Below are 18,411 nucleotides of genomic sequence, written 5' to 3'. Positions count from 1 at the left end.
ACCGTCAACAGACAACAGGCAAGTATTGTACATCAAGAGAACTATTAACTAAATCATTATCTCAAAATTCTATTCTCTTTTCTATTTTAATATAAACGGTGATTGTCCGTTACCAACTTGATTTCCATACTTATATATATCATTCAATTTATTTTTCAATAGATAACTATATCCTCACTCACAGATCAGCGATGAAGTCCGCAGTGTGTCTCGTGTTTGCCGCCCTCATATCCATAGGTAATGTACTAATCATCATCCTTTGAATTGTTGAATCCTCAAAAATCACTAAAAGAATTTGTCAAGCCCCAAAACATCGATATAACGGATTATTCAAGCATTGATATGATTTAACATGTGTTATTATAGGCCTAGAAATAACTAAAATGAGTAAGACAATCAAACACGTTTGTCTGTCTTGTATGATGTCACTGACAGCAAACCCACCTCGTGCATACCCCTTCTTACTTTTCTTACAAACCTCTGCCTGGAACAAAAAGCCATTACAATTCAATCAGGTCTTGACTTGAGTTTCTTGCTGGGGAGTTATCGATTGAAATGAAAACTTTAGATTAACATAATGTAATGTCAACTACGTCGTACACGGCTTCTAATTTTTTTTTTTCGCAACCAAGGCGATTACATCGCCACTAGTGCGACCTCGTTTCGCCATTCTTGTAAGTCTGCAGCAAGGGGGCAGATGTCACCAGAAACTCCAGCTGACCTCGCGTCCCTCTCAACTGCCTCCTCCCGTCTTGTCGGGTGCCTTCCTCTCTTCCGCAAGCCACCTACGTCCTTTCTAAAAATAACGCATTTAATTGTTTTCCAAGTACGTATAGTACGTAAATGTTTGTCACCGTATTCACGAATGACTATTCCATTTTCTGGAAATTGTTCAAGTGTTCAAGTTGTTTTATACTAGGCAAACCAATATACCAGACACTTGTGCAATGTCCTTGTTACAAAACGTTACTAATTATTATTCATTGGCATATCTAGGGCCACGATAAAACAAGACAATTTGGTTCAAATGACAAATAAAAGTAAATGCAATAGTGGTTTAGAGGTTTAGAAAACACGATTTAGGATTAACATAAGGACTTAGGTAGACAGTAATCTTATACGAAATATAATTTTCAGAAATTTATTATAGTACTAAGAGAAAATATAAAAAATGTAGGTGGTAAAATGTTATCTTTAATGAGACACATCGGGTGCACTCAATTCTCAGTACCTTGAATAATACAAACGCGCTCGTCTTTGGAATGTTTTCACTGTGTTTAGAGCATTGCATCACGGGAAAAGGTCGAGGTGTTATACATTTGCATAACACAGTCGAAGAACTGATTGACGTTCTATTGAGTGCAAATGTTTATCTTATTTATAACTTAGATATAGTTTTTAACTCTACACCGTAATATTAAGACATAAGGGGTTGCTGAAGTGGACATAACAATAAATGGCATTATTTGAACTTGGTCCCATATCTGAACTGACACGTTATAGAAGTAAGATTTTCCCTGCAAAAAATAACAGTTTATATGAGGGAATAGTTCCTATTTCTGATTCACAGTCGAATTAAGGTAGTAATAATTGTATTCCTAACATTACTGGTATGTTTTAGCTTTTAACATATTGGTCAGAAAACATAAGTTCGAAATAGAGATGACAAATTTGACATCAAAAAGACGTTGAAAACTGCATTTGTGCAATTTTATTCGGTGAAAATAAACAACACACTGGATGGCAGAAATGACTCTACTTCTATGATGGCTGAACTGATTGCCATTCTGCTCAAAACATCGTGCACTATGTGTAGTTTGTGCTGTAGAAGACTAAGACGTGTCGACCCCGAAAGTCACGTGGATACTGACAAATCCAACAGACGCTATATTCGAGGTACTGGGCAGTTGTAAATGTACTTAGGGGGTCAGTAACTTATCAAGATCGAAAAATAGTTTGTTTATGAAAAGTGTAATTTTCTTCGTTTTCGGTTCTGTGTTTACGTACATTTCATTCTGTAACAGTTCATTATGTAACGACCGCAGCACGCGTCAGCCCGCCGCAGTATTGCAAGCCCTTGTGCTTTGTATTTGTAAGACAGACGAGATCACATGCCATACGTACAGATACACTAAGACAATATGGCTAGATGTGATTTATTGGGCGAATTTATTACCTACCTGTCGCTGGTTTGTCGGCACTGCGACTGGCAGCAGAAAATAAAATGTGCTCACTTTCATTGCGACCTTTGTCGGCACCCCGCCAGTCACGCCCAATGTAAAAAATATTTATGTTATCAGTTAAATACAGGAATGACTAAAATATCATCACAAAGACTAAAAACCAACACAAGAAAAGCTATGGTTCCACAGCTATTCCCAGCAGGTCTGTTTAAGCAGTTGAAAACGTCATTATTTGGTGATTTCCTTCATAAATCTGAGACAAGCAGCTGTAATAATTTGCATTCCTTCCCGTAGGTTCGTGCGTGGAATATAGACTTTACACAAAAAGCAACCGTTTAAATTACGATGTAGTCAGTGCCAATGATCCATCTTCTCTTTCAAGTTCTAATTTCAACACCAACGACGACACCAAATATATTATTCATGGATTTACTGGAAGCGCCGACGACCAATGGATGGTGGATATGAAAAACGCGTTTCTTGATCTAACTGAAGTAAGTTTATATCAGTGGAGCTGCTGTAACAAACTTAAAGTCGATCTTTCAATATGCATAGTCTGAGAAGCAGGCAAGACACACTAATTATGACGGTTGACGTTTGAATCTGTATGTACGATGTATCTCTGTATTAACCACCATCTCCCCTCCATACTGTATGTACCATGTATCTCTGTATTAACCACCATCTCCCCTCCATACTGTATGTACCATGTATCTCTGTATTAACCACCATCTCCCCTCCATACTGTATGTACGATGTATCTCTGTATTAACCACCATCTCCCCTCCATACTGTATGTACGATATATCCATGTATTAACCACCATCTCCCTCCATACTGTATGTACCATGTATCTCTGTATTAACCATCATCTCCCCTCCATACTGTATGTACGATGTATCTCTGTATTAACCACCATCTCCCCTCCATACTGTATGTACGATATATCTCTGTATTAACCACCATCTCCCCTCCATACTGTATGTACGATGTATCTCTGTATTAACCACCATCTCCCCTCCATACTGTATGTACGATGTATCTCTGTATTAACCACCATATCCCCTCCATACTGTATGTACGATGTATCTCTCTATTAACCACCATCTCCCCTCCATACTGCATGTACGATGTATCTCTGTATTAACCACCATCTCCCCTCCATACTGTATGTACGATGTATCTCTGTATTAACCACCATCTCCCCTCCATACTGTATGTACGATGTATCTCTGTATTAACCACCATCTCCCCTCCATACTGTATGTACCATGTATCTCTGTATTAACCACCATCTCCCCTCCATACTGTATGTACCATGTATCTCTGTATTAACCACCATCTCCCCTCCATACTGTATGTACGATGTATCTCTGTATTAACCACCATCTCCCCTCCATACTGTATGTACGATGTATCTCTGTATTAACCACCATCTCCCCTCCATACTGTATGTACGATGTATCTCTGTATTAACCACCATCTCCCCTCCATACTGTATGTACGATGTATCTCTGTATTAACCACCATCTCCCCTCCATACTGTATGTACCATGTATCTCTGTATTAACCACCATCTCCCCTCCATACTGTATGTACCATGTATCTCTGTATTAACCACCATCTCCCCTCCATACTGTATGTACCATGTATCTCTGTATTAATCACCATCTCCCCCCCCCATACTGTATGTACGATGTATCTCTGTATTAACCACCATCTCCTCTCCATACTGTATGTACGATGTATCTCTGTATTAACCACCATCTCCCCTCCATACTGTATGTACGATGTATCTCTGTATTAACCACCATCTCCCCTCCATACTGTATGTACGATGTATCTCTGTATTAACCACCATCTCCCCTCCATACTGTATGTACCATGTATCTCTGTATTAACCACCATCTCCCCTCCATACTGTATGTACGATGTATCTCTGTATTAACCACCATCTCCCCTCCATACTGTATGTACGATATATCCCTGTATTAACCACCATCTCCCTCCATACTGTATGTACCATGTATCTCTGTATTAACCATCATCTCCCCTCCATACTGTATGTACGATGTATCTCTGTATTAACCACCATCTCCCCTCCATACTGTATGTACCATGTATCTCTGTATTAACCATTATCTCCCCTCCATACTGTATGTACGATGTATCTCTGTATTAACCACCATCTCCTCTCCATACTGTACGTACGATGTATCTCTGTATTAACCACCATCTCCCCTCCATACTGTATGTACCATGTATCTCTGTATTAACCATCATCTCCTCTCCATACTGTATGTACGATATATCCCTGTATTAACCACCATCTCCCCTCCATACTGTATGTACGATGTATCTCTGTATTAACCATCATCTCCCCTCCATACTGTATGTACCATGTATCTCTGTATTAACCACCATCTCCCCTCCATACTGTATGTACGATGTATCTCTGTATTAACCACCATCTCCCCTCCATACTGTATGTACGATGTATCTCTGTATTAACCACCATCTCCCCTCCATACTGTATGTACGATGTATCTCTGTATTAACCATCATCTCCTCTCCATACTGTATGTACGATGTATCTCTGTATTAACCATCATCTCCCCTCCATACTGTATGTACGATGTATCTCTGTATTAACCACCATCTCCCCTCCATACTGTATATATCCCTGTATTAACCACCATCTCCCCTCCATACTGTATGTACCATGTATCTCTGTATTAACCACCATCTCCCCTCCATACTGTATGTACGATGTATCTCTGTATTAACCACCATCTCCCCTCCATACTGTATGTACGATATATCCATGTATTAACCACCATCTCCCTCCATACTGTATGTACCATGTATCTCTGTATTAACCATCATCTCCCCTCCATACTGTATGTACGATGTATCTCTGTATTAACCACCATCTCCCCTCCATACTGTATGTACGATATATCTCTGTATTAACCACCATCTCCCCTCCATACTGTATGTACGATGTATCTCTGTATTAACCACCATCTCCCCTCCATACTGTATGTACGATGTATCTCTGTATTAACCACCATATCCCCTCCATACTGTATGTACGATGTATCTCTCTATTAACCACCATCTCCCCTCCATACTGCATGTACGATGTATCTCTGTATTAACCACCATCTCCCCTCCATACTGTATGTACGATGTATCTCTGTATTAACCACCATCTCCCCTCCATACTGTATGTACGATGTATCTCTGTATTAACCACCATCTCCCCTCCATACTGTATGTACCATGTATCTCTGTATTAACCACCATCTCCCCTCCATACTGTATGTACCATGTATCTCTGTATTAACCACCATCTCCCCTCCATACTGTATGTACGATGTATCTCTGTATTAACCACCATCTCCCCTCCATACTGTATGTACGATGTATCTCTGTATTAACCACCATCTCCCCTCCATACTGTATGTACGATGTATCTCTGTATTAACCACCATCTCCCCTCCATACTGTATGTACGATGTATCTCTGTATTAACCACCATCTCTCCTCCATACTGTATGTACCATGTATCTCTGTATTAACCACCATCTCCCCTCCATACTGTATGTACCATGTATCTCTGTATTAACCACCATCTCCCCTCCATACTGTATGTACCATGTATCTCTGTATTAATCACCATCTCCCCCCCCCCATACTGTATGTACGATGTATCTCTGTATTAACCACCATCTCCTCTCCATACTGTATGTACGATGTATCTCTGTATTAACCACCATCTCCCCTCCATACTGTATGTACGATGTATCTCTGTATTAACCACCATCTCCCCTCCATACTGTATGTACGATGTATCTCTGTATTAACCACCATCTCCCCTCCATACTGTATGTACCATGTATCTCTGTATTAACCACCATCTCCCCTCCATACTGTATGTACGATGTATCTCTGTATTAACCACCATCTCCCCTCCATACTGTATGTACGATATATCCCTGTATTAACCACCATCTCCCTCCATACTGTATGTACCATGTATCTCTGTATTAACCATCATCTCCCCTCCATACTGTATGTACGATGTATCTCTGTATTAACCACCATCTCCCCTCCATACTGTATGTACCATGTATCTCTGTATTAACCATTATCTCCCCTCCATACTGTATGTACGATGTATCTCTGTATTAACCACCATCTCCTCTCCATACTGTATGTACGATGTATCTCTGTATTAACCACCATCTCCCCTCCATACTGTATGTACCATGTATCTCTGTATTAACCATCATCTCCTCTCCATACTGTATGTACGATATATCCCTGTATTAACCACCATCTCCCCTCCATACTGTATGTACGATGTATCTCTGTATTAACCACCATCTCCCCTCCATACTGTATGTACCATGTATCTCTGTATTAACCACCATCTCCCCTCCATACTGTATGTACGATGTATCTCTGTATTAACCACCATCTCCCCTCCATACTGTATGTACGATGTATCTCTGTATTAACCACCATCTCCCCTCCATACTGTATGTACGATGTATCTCTGTATTAACCATCATCTCCTCTCCATACTGTATGTACGATGTATCTCTGTATTAACCATCATCTCCCCTCCATACTGTATGTACGATGTATCTCTGTATTAACCACCATCTCCCCTCCATACTGTATATATCCCTGTATTAACCACCATCTCCCTCCATACTGTATGTACCATGTATCTCTGTATTAACCACCATCTCCCCTCCATACTGTATGTACGATGTATCTCTGTATTAACCACCATCTCCCCTCCATACTGTATGTACGATATATCCCTGTATTAACCACCATCTCCCTCCATACTGTATGTACCATGTATCTCTGTATTAACCATCATCTCCCCTCCATACTGTATGTACGATGTATCTCTGTATTAACCACCATCTCCCCTCCATACTGTATGTACCATGTATCTCTGTATTAACCATCATCTCCCCTCCATACTGTATGTACCATGTATCTCTGTATTAACCACCATCTCCTCTCCATACTGTATGTACGATGTATCTCTGTATTAACCACCATCTCCCCTCCATACTGTATGTACCATGTATCTCTGTATTAACCATCATCTCCTCTCCATACTGTATGTACGATATATCCCTGTATTAACCACCATCTCCCCTCCATACTGTATGTACGATGTATCTCTGTATTAACCACCATCTCCCCTCCATACTGTATGTACCATGTATCTCTGTATTAACCACCATCTCCCCTCCATACTGTATGTACCATGTATCTCTGTATTAACCACCATCTCCCCTCCATACTGTATGTACGATGTATCTCTGTATTAACCACCATCTCCCCTCCATACTGTATGTACGATGTATCTCTGTATTAACCATCATCTCCTCTCCATACTGTATGTACGATGTATCTCTGTATTAACCATCATCTCCCCTCCATACTGTATGTACGATGTATCTCTGTATTAACCACCATCTCCCCTCCATACTGTATGTACGATGTATCTCTGTATTAACCACCATCTCCCCTCCATACTGTATGTACCATGTATCTCTGTATTAACCACCATCTCCCCTCCATACTGTATGTACCATGTATCTCTGTATTAACCATCATCTCCCCTCCATACTGTATGTACGATGTATCTCTGTATTAACTAACCACCATCTCCCCTCCATACTGTATGTACGATGTATCTCTGTATTAACCACCATCTCCCCTCCATACTGTATGTACGATGTATCTCTGTATTAACCACCATCTCCCCTCCATACTGTATGTACGATGTATCTCTGTATTAACCACAATCTCCCCTCCATACTGTATGTACGATGTATATCTGTATTAACCACCATCTCCCCTCCATACTGTATGTACAATGTATATCTGTATTAACCACCATCTCCCCTCCATACTGTATGTACGATGTATCTCTGTATTAACCACCATCTCCCCTCCATACTGTATGTACCATGTATCCCTGTATTAACCACCATCTCCCTCCATACTGTATGTACCATGTATCTCTGTATTAACCATCATCTCCCCTCCATACTGTATGTACCATGTATCTCTGTATTAACCACCATCTCCCCTCCATACTGTATGTACGATGTATCTCTGTATTAACCACCATCTCCCCTCCATACTGTATGTACGATGTATATCTGTATTAACCACCATCTCCCCTCCATACTGTATGTACGATGTATATCTGTATTAACCACCATCTCCCCTCCATACTGTATGTACGATGTATATCTGTATTAACCACCATCTCCCCTCCATACTGTATGTACCATGTATCTCTGTATTAACCACCATCTCCCCTCCATACTGTATGTACCATGTATCTCTGTATTAACCACCATCTCCCCTCCATACTGTATGTACGATGTATCTCTGTATTAACCACCATCTCCCCTCCATACTGTATGTACCATGTATCTCTGTATTAACCACCATCTCCCCTCCATACTGTATGTACCATGTATCTCTGTATTAACCACCATCTCCCCTCCATACTGTATGTATGATGTATCTCTGTATTAACCATCATTTCCTCTCCATACTGTATGTACGATGTATCTCTGTATTAACCACCATCTCCCCTCCATACTGTATGTACCATGTATCTCTGTATTAACCACCATCTCCCCTCCATACTGTATGTACCATGTATCTCTGTATTAACCATCATCTCCCCTCCATACTGTATGTACGATGTATCTCTGTATTAACCACCATCTCCCCTCCGTGCTAGGATTTGAACGTGTTTTTAGTAGATTGGTCAGAGGGCGCTTCTGGGCCTACATACGGACAAGCTATGGACAACACAAGAACGGTTGGCACTGAAACGTCAGATTTCATCAAGTTTTTGAACACCGAAGTGGGACATAGATTCGACCAGAACCACTGCATCGGACACAGTTTGGGTGCTCATTGCTGTGGATTTACAGGCGATTATACACAATCTTTACCGACTCCAACTGGTACAATAGGAAGAATTTCAGGTACGTACTCACAAATAATCGTGTTTCTTCGTCTGCACACAAATACAGTTATGGCGTGTTTTACATGCGTACGACTGTGTCATCGTGGTCATCTAATGAGAATAGTGATAAAACATTCGTAATATTGTATTGTTTCTGTGTACTAATTACCGTACCTTTCTTGGATTGAATGCTTCTATAACCAGTCAGAGGTCAGAGATGGAAGGTCAACTCACGTTTTGGTTGTGTCTAGTTCAGTTGTTGCTCCCACTCAACAATCACCATTGCTGAAAACAATGACGTCAAAAGCATTTCAGAGATAGGTTAATGTCTTGATTACTTAATTCCCATAAGTTCACGACTTGAAGAATTTCACTCATACAAGTGGCAAACAAACCACACAGTTCAATCAAGCAAAGCGGTGTGGCACGATTTAATTACTAAAGTTTTCGAACATGAAACGTTAATCCCGGCACCCCAAACTACACGGCTATATGACAAGGTAACTGCAATTCATGGCACTGGTATGGCGATTGACAAGGGCGTATGTTTTAGCACATATAACAGTCATGATATTCTGAGTAAAAATCAGTCTATATTTTTTTGTGTTACGATTAGTCAGCTTGTTGTTGTTGTTAAATGCAGTGTAAATCTGTTGTTGAGGAAAAGTGTCAAATGTTCAGCATTAAATGACAATTTAGCAGCAATTCCCATAGACCACAGTGTAGTTCCCATATACCACAGTACCATTTCCATATACCACAGTGCAGTTCACATATACCACAGTGCAGTTCCTATAGACGAAAGTACAATTCCCATATACCACAATGCAGTTCCCATATACCACAGTGAAGTTCCCGTAGACCATAGTGCAGTTCCCATAGACCACAGTGCAGTTCCCATATACAACAGTGCAGTTCCCATTTACCACAGTGCAGTTCCCACATACCACAGTGCAGTTCCCATACACCACAGTACAGTTCCCAGAGACCATAGTGCAGTTCCCATATACCACAGTGTAGTTCCCATAGACCACAGTGCAGTTCCCGTATACCACAGTGCAGTTCCATAGACCATATTGAACTTCCCATATACCACAGTGCAGTTCCATAGACCATATTGAAGTTCCCGTAGACCATAGTGTAGTTAACATGGACCACAGTGCAGTTTCCACACACCACAGTGCAGTTCCCATAGACCACAGTGCAGTTCCCATAGACCACAGTGAAGTTCCCATATACCACAGTGCAGTTCCCATAGACCACAGTGAAGTTCCCATATACCACAGTGCAGTTCCCATAGACCACAGTGCAGTTCCCATAGACCACAGTGCAGTTCCCATAGACCACAATGAAGATAAAATTCGAATTTAAAACCCACGTAGAATAATGTAAACTTTGCAATACAAATTAATCAGCTTATATAACTCATGACGAAATGCCCTGTCACAGGAAACCATGGCGAAATGCCCTGTCACAGGAAACCATGGCGAAATGCCCTGTCACAGGAAACCATGGCAAAATGCCCTGTCACAGGGAACCATGGCGAAATGCCCTGTCTCAGGAAACCATGGCGAAATGCCCTGGCACAGGAAACCATGGCGAAATGCCCTGTCACAGGAAACCATGGCGAAATGTCCTGTTACAGGAAACCATGGCGAAATGCCCTGTCTCAGGAAACCATGGCGAAATGCCCTGTCTCAGGAAACCATGGCGAAATGCCCTGTCACAGGAAACCATGGCGAAATGCCCTGTCACAGGAAACCATGACTAAATGCCCTGTCACAGAAAACCATGGCGAAATGCCCTGTATCAGGAAACCATGGCGAAATGCCCTGTCACAAGAAACCATGACGAAATGCTATGTCACAGGGCCCTAATGCCCTAAAACAGATAAAACATGCTATTTTCACACAATTTTAGACATAAAGTACGGTGACTCCTTCCCATATTTTATTTCACTTTCTTCATTTTTTTAACGTGAAATGTCACATATGTAAAAAAACACACAAAGAAAATGAAATTAATCGTCTTTAACTCGCAGTTAGGTCAGTGACAATTTTTTTCGCATAGGATTGTCGGACGATGGTAGGATTCGAGTTGAGTTTGTGGATAGATGGCAATTTATTTATTCGGAGATTTCTAAGAAATCTGTCAAACCAACAAAATTTCATGTTTTTCTCATTCTCGTGCAGGCCGGCGTAACATAGATTGTAATAAATCAATAATAACATTACATTACTGATAGTTTGAAGACGAGTTTTGCAGATTTATTACATTACCATATATTATTATTACAATACAGGGGTTAATAATTTACCAATTAAATTCAAAAACATGTGGGACATGGTAAATAGTTGTCTATAGTATATTACTCTACATTGTATTACATAGTGCATGTAACAATGGGCGCGTTTCAAAGAACTACCCTAATAGAATAAGGAGGTGACGAAGAGTGGTATATAGGACATTTATCATTATATTTCCCTGTAAAACATCGTTGGTAATTATTGGTCACAGTATTGTATTCTCACCGACTAAACGTTACTTTCTGGTTCTTTCACCAGGCATGGATCCTGCTGGACCAGGCTTTGAAGATGAAACACGCAACAACCGCCTTGATGATACGGATGCCAGTTTTGTTGACGTCATGCACACAGACGGTGATGGTATAGTAGGATATGGAATCAAGATGGAGGTACAGCCAACATGACATCACATACCACCACACCACACAATACTAGATTACATTACATTAGATTACGGTACACGCCACGCGACATGACACAACATGGCACAACACCACGCACGCACGACACAGAATGACTTGACGGACACGACATGACAATACTATTATATTATATAGTAACGCACATGCATTCCTTTTCGCCTGAACAACTTAGGGATAAAATAATTTTAAGACACAAATAAATCATATCAGAATGTAATTCATACGACTCACACTATCTCAAAGGTTATATCACTTTATTACCATAGTTGGTGGGTGAACTAAAGGCAACTACAAATATACAACCACAGTACAACTTTATATATTTAGCTTTGGTAAATGTATTCGAAGGTGGTTATATAGGGCAATCCAGGTCTGATGTTCTCGGCAAAGAGCAATATCCATGTCTGGTGTTCTGGGTTCAGAACAATTCAGGTCTGATGTTCTGGGTTCAGAACAATCCAGGCCTGATGTTCTGGGTTAAGGACAATCCAGGTCTGATGTTCTGGGTTCAGAACAATCCAAGTCTGATGTTCTCCCCAAAGAGCAATATCCATGTCTGGTGTTCTGGGTTCAGAACAATCCAGGTCTGATGTTCCGGGCACATGGCAATCCAGGTCTAATGTCCTGGGCAGAGAGCAATCCAGGTCTGATGTCCTAGGCAAAGGGCAATCCAGGTCTGGTGTTCCGGGCAAAGAGCAATCCAGGTCTGGTGTTCCCGGCTAAGGGCAACCCAGGTCTTATGTTCTGGGCAAAGGGCAACCCAGGTATTATGTTCTGGGCAAAGGACAATCCAGGTCCGATGTTCTGGGCTAAGGGCAATCCAGGTCTGATGTTCCGGGCAAAGGGCAACCCAGGTCTTATGTTCTGGGCAAAGGACAACCCAGGTCTTATGTTCTGGGCAAAGGACAATCCAGGTCCGATGTTCTGGGCTAAGAGCAATCCAGGTCTGGTGTCCTGGGCAAAGAGCAATCTAGGTCTGATGTCCTGGGCAAAGAGCAATCCAGGTCTGGTGTCCTGGGCAAAGAGCAATCCAGGTCTGATGTTCTGGGTTCAGAACAATCCAGGTCTTATGTTCTGGGCAAAGGACAATCTAGGTCTGGTGTTCCGGGCAAAGAGCAATCCAGGTCTGGTGTCCTGGGCAAAGAGCAATCCAGGTCTGGTGTCCTGGGCAAAGAGCAATCCAGGTCTGGTGTCCTGGGCAAAGAGCAATCCAGGTCTGGTGTCCTGGGCAAAGAGCAATCCAGGTCTGATGTTCTGGGCAAAGGACAATCTAGGTCTGGTGTTCCGGGCAAAGGGCAACCCAGGTCTTATGCTCTGGGCAAAGGACAATCCAGGTCTTATGTTCTGGGCAAAGGACAATCCAGGTCTGAAGTTCTGGGCAAAGAGCAATCCAGGTCTGATGTCCTGGGCAGAGATCAATCCAGGTCCGATGTTCTGGGTTCAGAACAACCCAGGTCTTATGTTCTGGGCAAAGAGCAATCCAGGTCTGATGTCCTGGGCAAAGAGCAATCTAGGTCTGATGTCCTGGGCAAAGAGCAATCCAGGTCTGGTGTCCTGGGCAAAGAGCAATTCAGGTCTGATGTCCTGGGCAGAGATCAATCCAGGTCCGATGTTCTGGGTTCAGAACAACCCAGGTCTTATGTTCTGGGCAAAGAGCAATCCAGGTCTGATGTCCTGGGCAAAGAGCAATCCAGGTCTGGTGTCCTGGGCAAAGAGCAATCCAGGTCCGATGTTCTGGGTTCAGAACAACCCAGGTCTTATGTTCTGGGCAAAGAGCAATCCAGGTCTGATGTCCTGGGCAAAGAGCAATCCAGGTCTGGTGTCCTGGGCAAAGAGCAATCCAGGTCTGATGTTCTGGGTTCAGAACAATCCAGGTCTTATGTTCTGGGCAAAGGACAATCTAGGTCTGGTGTTCCGGGCAAAGAGCAATCCAGGTCTGGTGTCCTGGGCAAAGAGCAATCCAGGTCTGGTGTCCTGGGCAAAGAGCAATCCAGGTCTGGTGTCCTGGGCAAAGAGCAATCCAGGTCTGATGTTCTGGGTTCAGAACAATCCAGGTCTGAAGTTCTGGGCAAAGAGTAATCCAGGTCTGATGTCCTGGGCATAGAGCAATCCAGGTCTGATGTTCTGGGCAAAGAGCAATCCAGGTCTGGTGTTCCGGGCAAAGGGCAATCCAGGTCTGGTGTTCTTGGCTAAGGGCAACCCAGGTCTGATGTTCTGGGCAAAGGGCAATCCAGGTCTGGTGTTCCGGGCAAAGGGCAATCCAGGTCCGGTGTTCTTGGCTAAGGGCAACCCAGGTCTTATGTTCTCGGCTAAGGGCAATCCAGGTCCGATGTTCTGGGCTAAGGGCAATCAAGATCTGATGTTCTGCGCAAAGGGCAATCCAGTTCTGGTGTTCCTGGCTAAGGGCAATCCTGGTCCGATGTTCTGGGCAAAGGGCAATCCAGGTCTGATTTTCTGCGCAAAGGGCAATCCAGATCTGATGTCCTGGGCAAAGAGCAATCCAGATCTGATGTTCTGGGTCCAGAACAATCCAGGTCTGAAGTTCTGGGCAAAGAGTAATCCAGGTCTGATGTCCTGGGCAAAGGGCAATCCAGGTCTGGTGTTCCGGGCAAAGGGCAATCCAGGTCTGGTGTTCCAGGCAAAGAGCAATCCTGGTCTGGTGTTTGTTCTCGGCTAAGGGCAATCCAGGTCAGATGTTCTGGGCCAATGGCAATACAGGTCTGATGTTCTGGGCCAATGGCAATCCAGGTCAGATGTTTAGAGAGTGAAGGGGGGGGGGGGTTAAACCAATAACATTTTAAACGGTTCAAAATCGCTGATGGAAATACGTGTAACCAGTTTGATTTGGTGGCAATTATATTAGATTTTGCCACAAATAGTGCCATGATCCATTTCAAAGTTCGTGGGAAAATAATGCGAGGAATTACTTAATAACTGGTCTACAATAATTTGTAGCAAAGCAATATATGAATTATTATTTTTTTTTATTTAATAAAATTTTATTTTCTAATAATAATTACAATGGTTCACATAACAATAAAACGTCACAGACACGACATACAAAACATTACAAAAATAGTTTAGTACATTCCAACAAGGGTACCAACGCACCCCAATTTAAAACGTACTTTGTTTCGTTCAAGACATTTTTTTCAATACATTTCTTTTCTTTGACAATCTTTATAAAATAATCAAGAGAAGGCGTTACATTTGTAAAGCGGCATATATATAACACATATTCACCTATTAAAATAAGATGGTTTAATAGTATACATTTTTGGGGAAATCCAAAGAGAATACGTTCACAGCTTAGCAATATTATCACTTTCCGGTATAGCCCCCCCTCCCCCCAATAATTTTGAAATAATCTCCAAAACAAAATTGTGGTTGTACATTCCCAGAAGAGATGTTCAATTGTTTCTTTTTGTTTACAATATTTACAACAATTGTCCAATCGGATTTTATTTTGGAAAAGGTTGGTTGCCAAAATTCCAACTGAAAAATGCGCAGTTTTTCTTCCATTGTGGTAACGTAATATATGAATTATTGATATCAAATTGCATGGTTTCGTTCAGAAATGTGGAAACAGTAACAGTTATCACTGTCGACTTTTTTTCAGAGTGGTCATACAGATTTCTATCCAAATGGTGGCGCTGATCAGCCTGGATGTGCATTGGTCGGTGGTGAGTTCTCATTACATGATATAAGAACCATTTTGAGTAGATTGTACATATCTTTCTATGCGGCAAGGCATGTGATTCATAAATACCCGATAATGGTGCTGAAATGAACTAAATTTATTTGTTCATAACACACATGATTCTCTGTGTTGACATAATCTGTCAGAAAATCTGTGCTCTGCCTGCATCAGGGATTTTATATCATAACACACATGATTCTCTGTGTTGACATAATCTGTCAGAAAATCTGTGCTCTGCCTGCATCAGGGATTTTATATCATAACACACATGATTCTCTGTGTTGACATAATCTGTCAGAAAATCTGTGCTCTGCCTGCATCAGGGATTTTATATCATAACACACATGATTCTCTGTGTTGACATAATCTGTCAGAAAATCTGTGCTCTGCCTGCATCAGGGATTTTATATCATAACACACATGATTCTCTGTGTTGACATAATCTGTCAGAAAATCTGTGCTCTGCCTGCATCAGGGATTTTATATCATAACACACATGATTCTCTGTGTTGACATAATCTGTCAGAAAATCTGTGCTCTGCCTGCATCAGGGATTTTATATCATAACACACATGATTCTCTGTGTTGACATAATCTGTCAGAAAATCTGTGCTCTGCCTGCATCAGGGATTTTATATCATAACACACATGATTCTCTGTGTTGACATAATCTGTCAGAAAATCTGTGCTCTGCCTGCATCAGGGATTTTATATCATAACACACATGATTCTCTGTGTTGACATAATCTGTCAGAAAATCTGTGCTCTGCCTGCATCAGGGATTTTATATCATAACACACATGATTCTCTGTGTTGACATAATCTGTCAGAAAATCTGTGCTCTGCCTGCATCAGGGATTTTATATCATAACACACATGATTCTCTGTGTTGACATAATCTGTCAGAAAATCTGTGCTCTGCCTGCATCAGGGATTTTATATCATAACACACATGATTCTCTGTGTTGACATAATCTGTCAGAAAATCTGTGCTCTGCCTGCATCAGGGATTTTATATCATAACACACATGATTCTCTGTGTTGACATAATCTGTCAGAAAATCTGTGCTCTGCCTGCATCAGGGATTTTATATCATAACACACATGATTCTCTGTGTTGACATAATCTGTCAGAAAATCTGTGCTCTGCCTGCATCAGGGATTTTATATCATAACACACATGATTCTCTGTGTTGACATAATCTGTCAGAAAATCTGTGCTCTGCCTGCATCAGGGATTTTATATCATAACACACATGATTCTCTGTGTTGACATAATCTGTCAGAAAATCTGTGCTCTGCCTGCATCAGGGATTTTATATCATAACACACATGATTCTCTGTGTTGACATAATCTGTCAGAAAATCTGTGCTCTGCCTGCATCAGGGATTTTATACTAATAATAGAGCCAACATGATGATGTAATAACAGTAAAAAAACAATTGTTAAGTAATTCGTTTTTCCTGGAGTATTCATGACAACTACTACTGCAACGAACTTACAGGGAGTCAATGTAAACAAGATGTAACCACTTATAACAACACGAGTTGCTTTATAAGAAACTAACGCCAGTAGACTGATTTGACATAAATAAAGAGACATAAAGTTAAAAATCAAATTAATATGACATGTTAATAGCTCGCTAACGGTATATAATTGCATTGTTGTGTATATTTACAGGAGTTTGTGACCACAGCCGAGCTCACCAATACTACCTTGAGTCCATTTTGACCGACTGCAAATTTCTGTCGTATCCATGTGCAGTGGGTGACAAATGTTACACATGTGGAAGCGGATGTAATCGTATGGGTTTCTGGGGTACAAAGAATCCATCTGGCACGTTCTACTTGGAAACCAACGATGATTATCCATATTGCCAAGCATGAGGAGTGAACCAATAATACTTCCCTATTGACACTTTCTTGCTATTGCTTAGTCAATTTTTAGAAAAAAATTGATTAAACTGCGTTGACGATTATAGGTTATGAGAATGCGTATGTACATACAATTCATTAATGGATGAAACTGAAAATAACAAGCAGCCTCTCAACTGAGATAGCTCCGGTATTAGCAATTCACAATTGAACAAATCTGAGAGGTCTACCTGAGGTACCTATATGTATAGTATCAAAACAATCGGAGTTGATGTTTTCAACAACTCGAAAATATAACTTTTTACCAAAAATGACAAAAATAGTCATCCAAATTAGAGAATTAAATATATCATCACGAAATGAACAAATCTGAGAGAGGTCAACCGTACCTGTAGTGCCTGTATCAAGCGGTTAATTATCGTATTATTAAAAGAATCATCTGAGGTACAAGGTTCGGGGAATTCGCCACTTTTCGACTGAACAAAGACACACACACAGGTAGAAATACGCGTCAACTTCTGACCTCAGTCGCCCTGTGGAGAGCTCGACAAGGCTGGCTTGCCTTGCCGGTAACTCCGCCATGACTCCCACAAGACTGACTCTCTTGGTCAGCTCGCCAAGACAGACTCAAACCAGCTTTATTAACTTCTTACCTCTTAGCCAATTATAAGGGAGTATAAAGACTGTAAGGCGTAGCCTTCAATCATACAGCCAATCACACGAAGTACTGGACACGTCATATCTACTGATTAATCGTTCACTATATTAATTAACTACAAATACCAAACTGTCAGAAATAGTAGTCAGATTGGCGACGTTTATATCGCAATTACTAGTAGTTCCATTCGCTGAGTCGAGTTCTGCCCAGGACCTCGTATAAGCTTAAATGTTGACA

The 18,411-nt window shown here is 41.3% G+C and overlaps 1 protein-coding gene across 1 annotated transcript; it reads left to right on the top strand.

The window, feature by feature from the left end:
• LOC102805445 (pancreatic lipase-related protein 2-like) lies at window positions 1–17,627 on the top strand. Its single transcript, XM_006823250.2, has 7 exons — window positions 1–18; window positions 163–237; window positions 2,478–2,677; window positions 8,983–9,232; window positions 11,778–11,908; window positions 15,561–15,624; window positions 17,323–17,627. Exons 2-7 carry the CDS (start codon window positions 192–194, stop codon window positions 17,526–17,528), a joined length of 897 nt encoding a protein of 298 aa, XP_006823313.1. The 5' UTR covers window positions 1–18; window positions 163–191; the 3' UTR covers window positions 17,529–17,627.
• Window positions 17,628–18,411: the final 784 nt, after the last annotated feature.

The sequence above is a fragment of the Saccoglossus kowalevskii genome, chromosome 12, assembly GCF_978046115.1.
Source record: "Saccoglossus kowalevskii chromosome 12, keSacKowa6.1, whole genome shotgun sequence".
NCBI classification, from domain to species: domain Eukaryota; kingdom Metazoa; phylum Hemichordata; class Enteropneusta; family Harrimaniidae; genus Saccoglossus; species Saccoglossus kowalevskii.
This window is presented reverse-complemented; position numbering and strand designations above follow the sequence as displayed.

What these genes read in the sequence shown, in the direction of transcription:
- LOC102805445 (XM_006823250.2), top strand. Translation starts at nt 192, where the DNA reads ATGAAGTCCGCAGTGTGTCTCGTGTTTGCCGCCCTCATATCCATAG. An exon ending in TGCCGCCCTCATATCCATAG is followed by an intron (nt 238 to 2,477) that starts GTAATGTACTAA and finishes TCCTTCCCGTAG; the next exon opens with GTTCGTGCGTGGAATATAGA. An exon ending in TGGATGTGCATTGGTCGGTG is followed by an intron (nt 15,625 to 17,322) that starts GTGAGTTCTCAT and finishes GTATATTTACAG; the next exon opens with GAGTTTGTGACCACAGCCGA.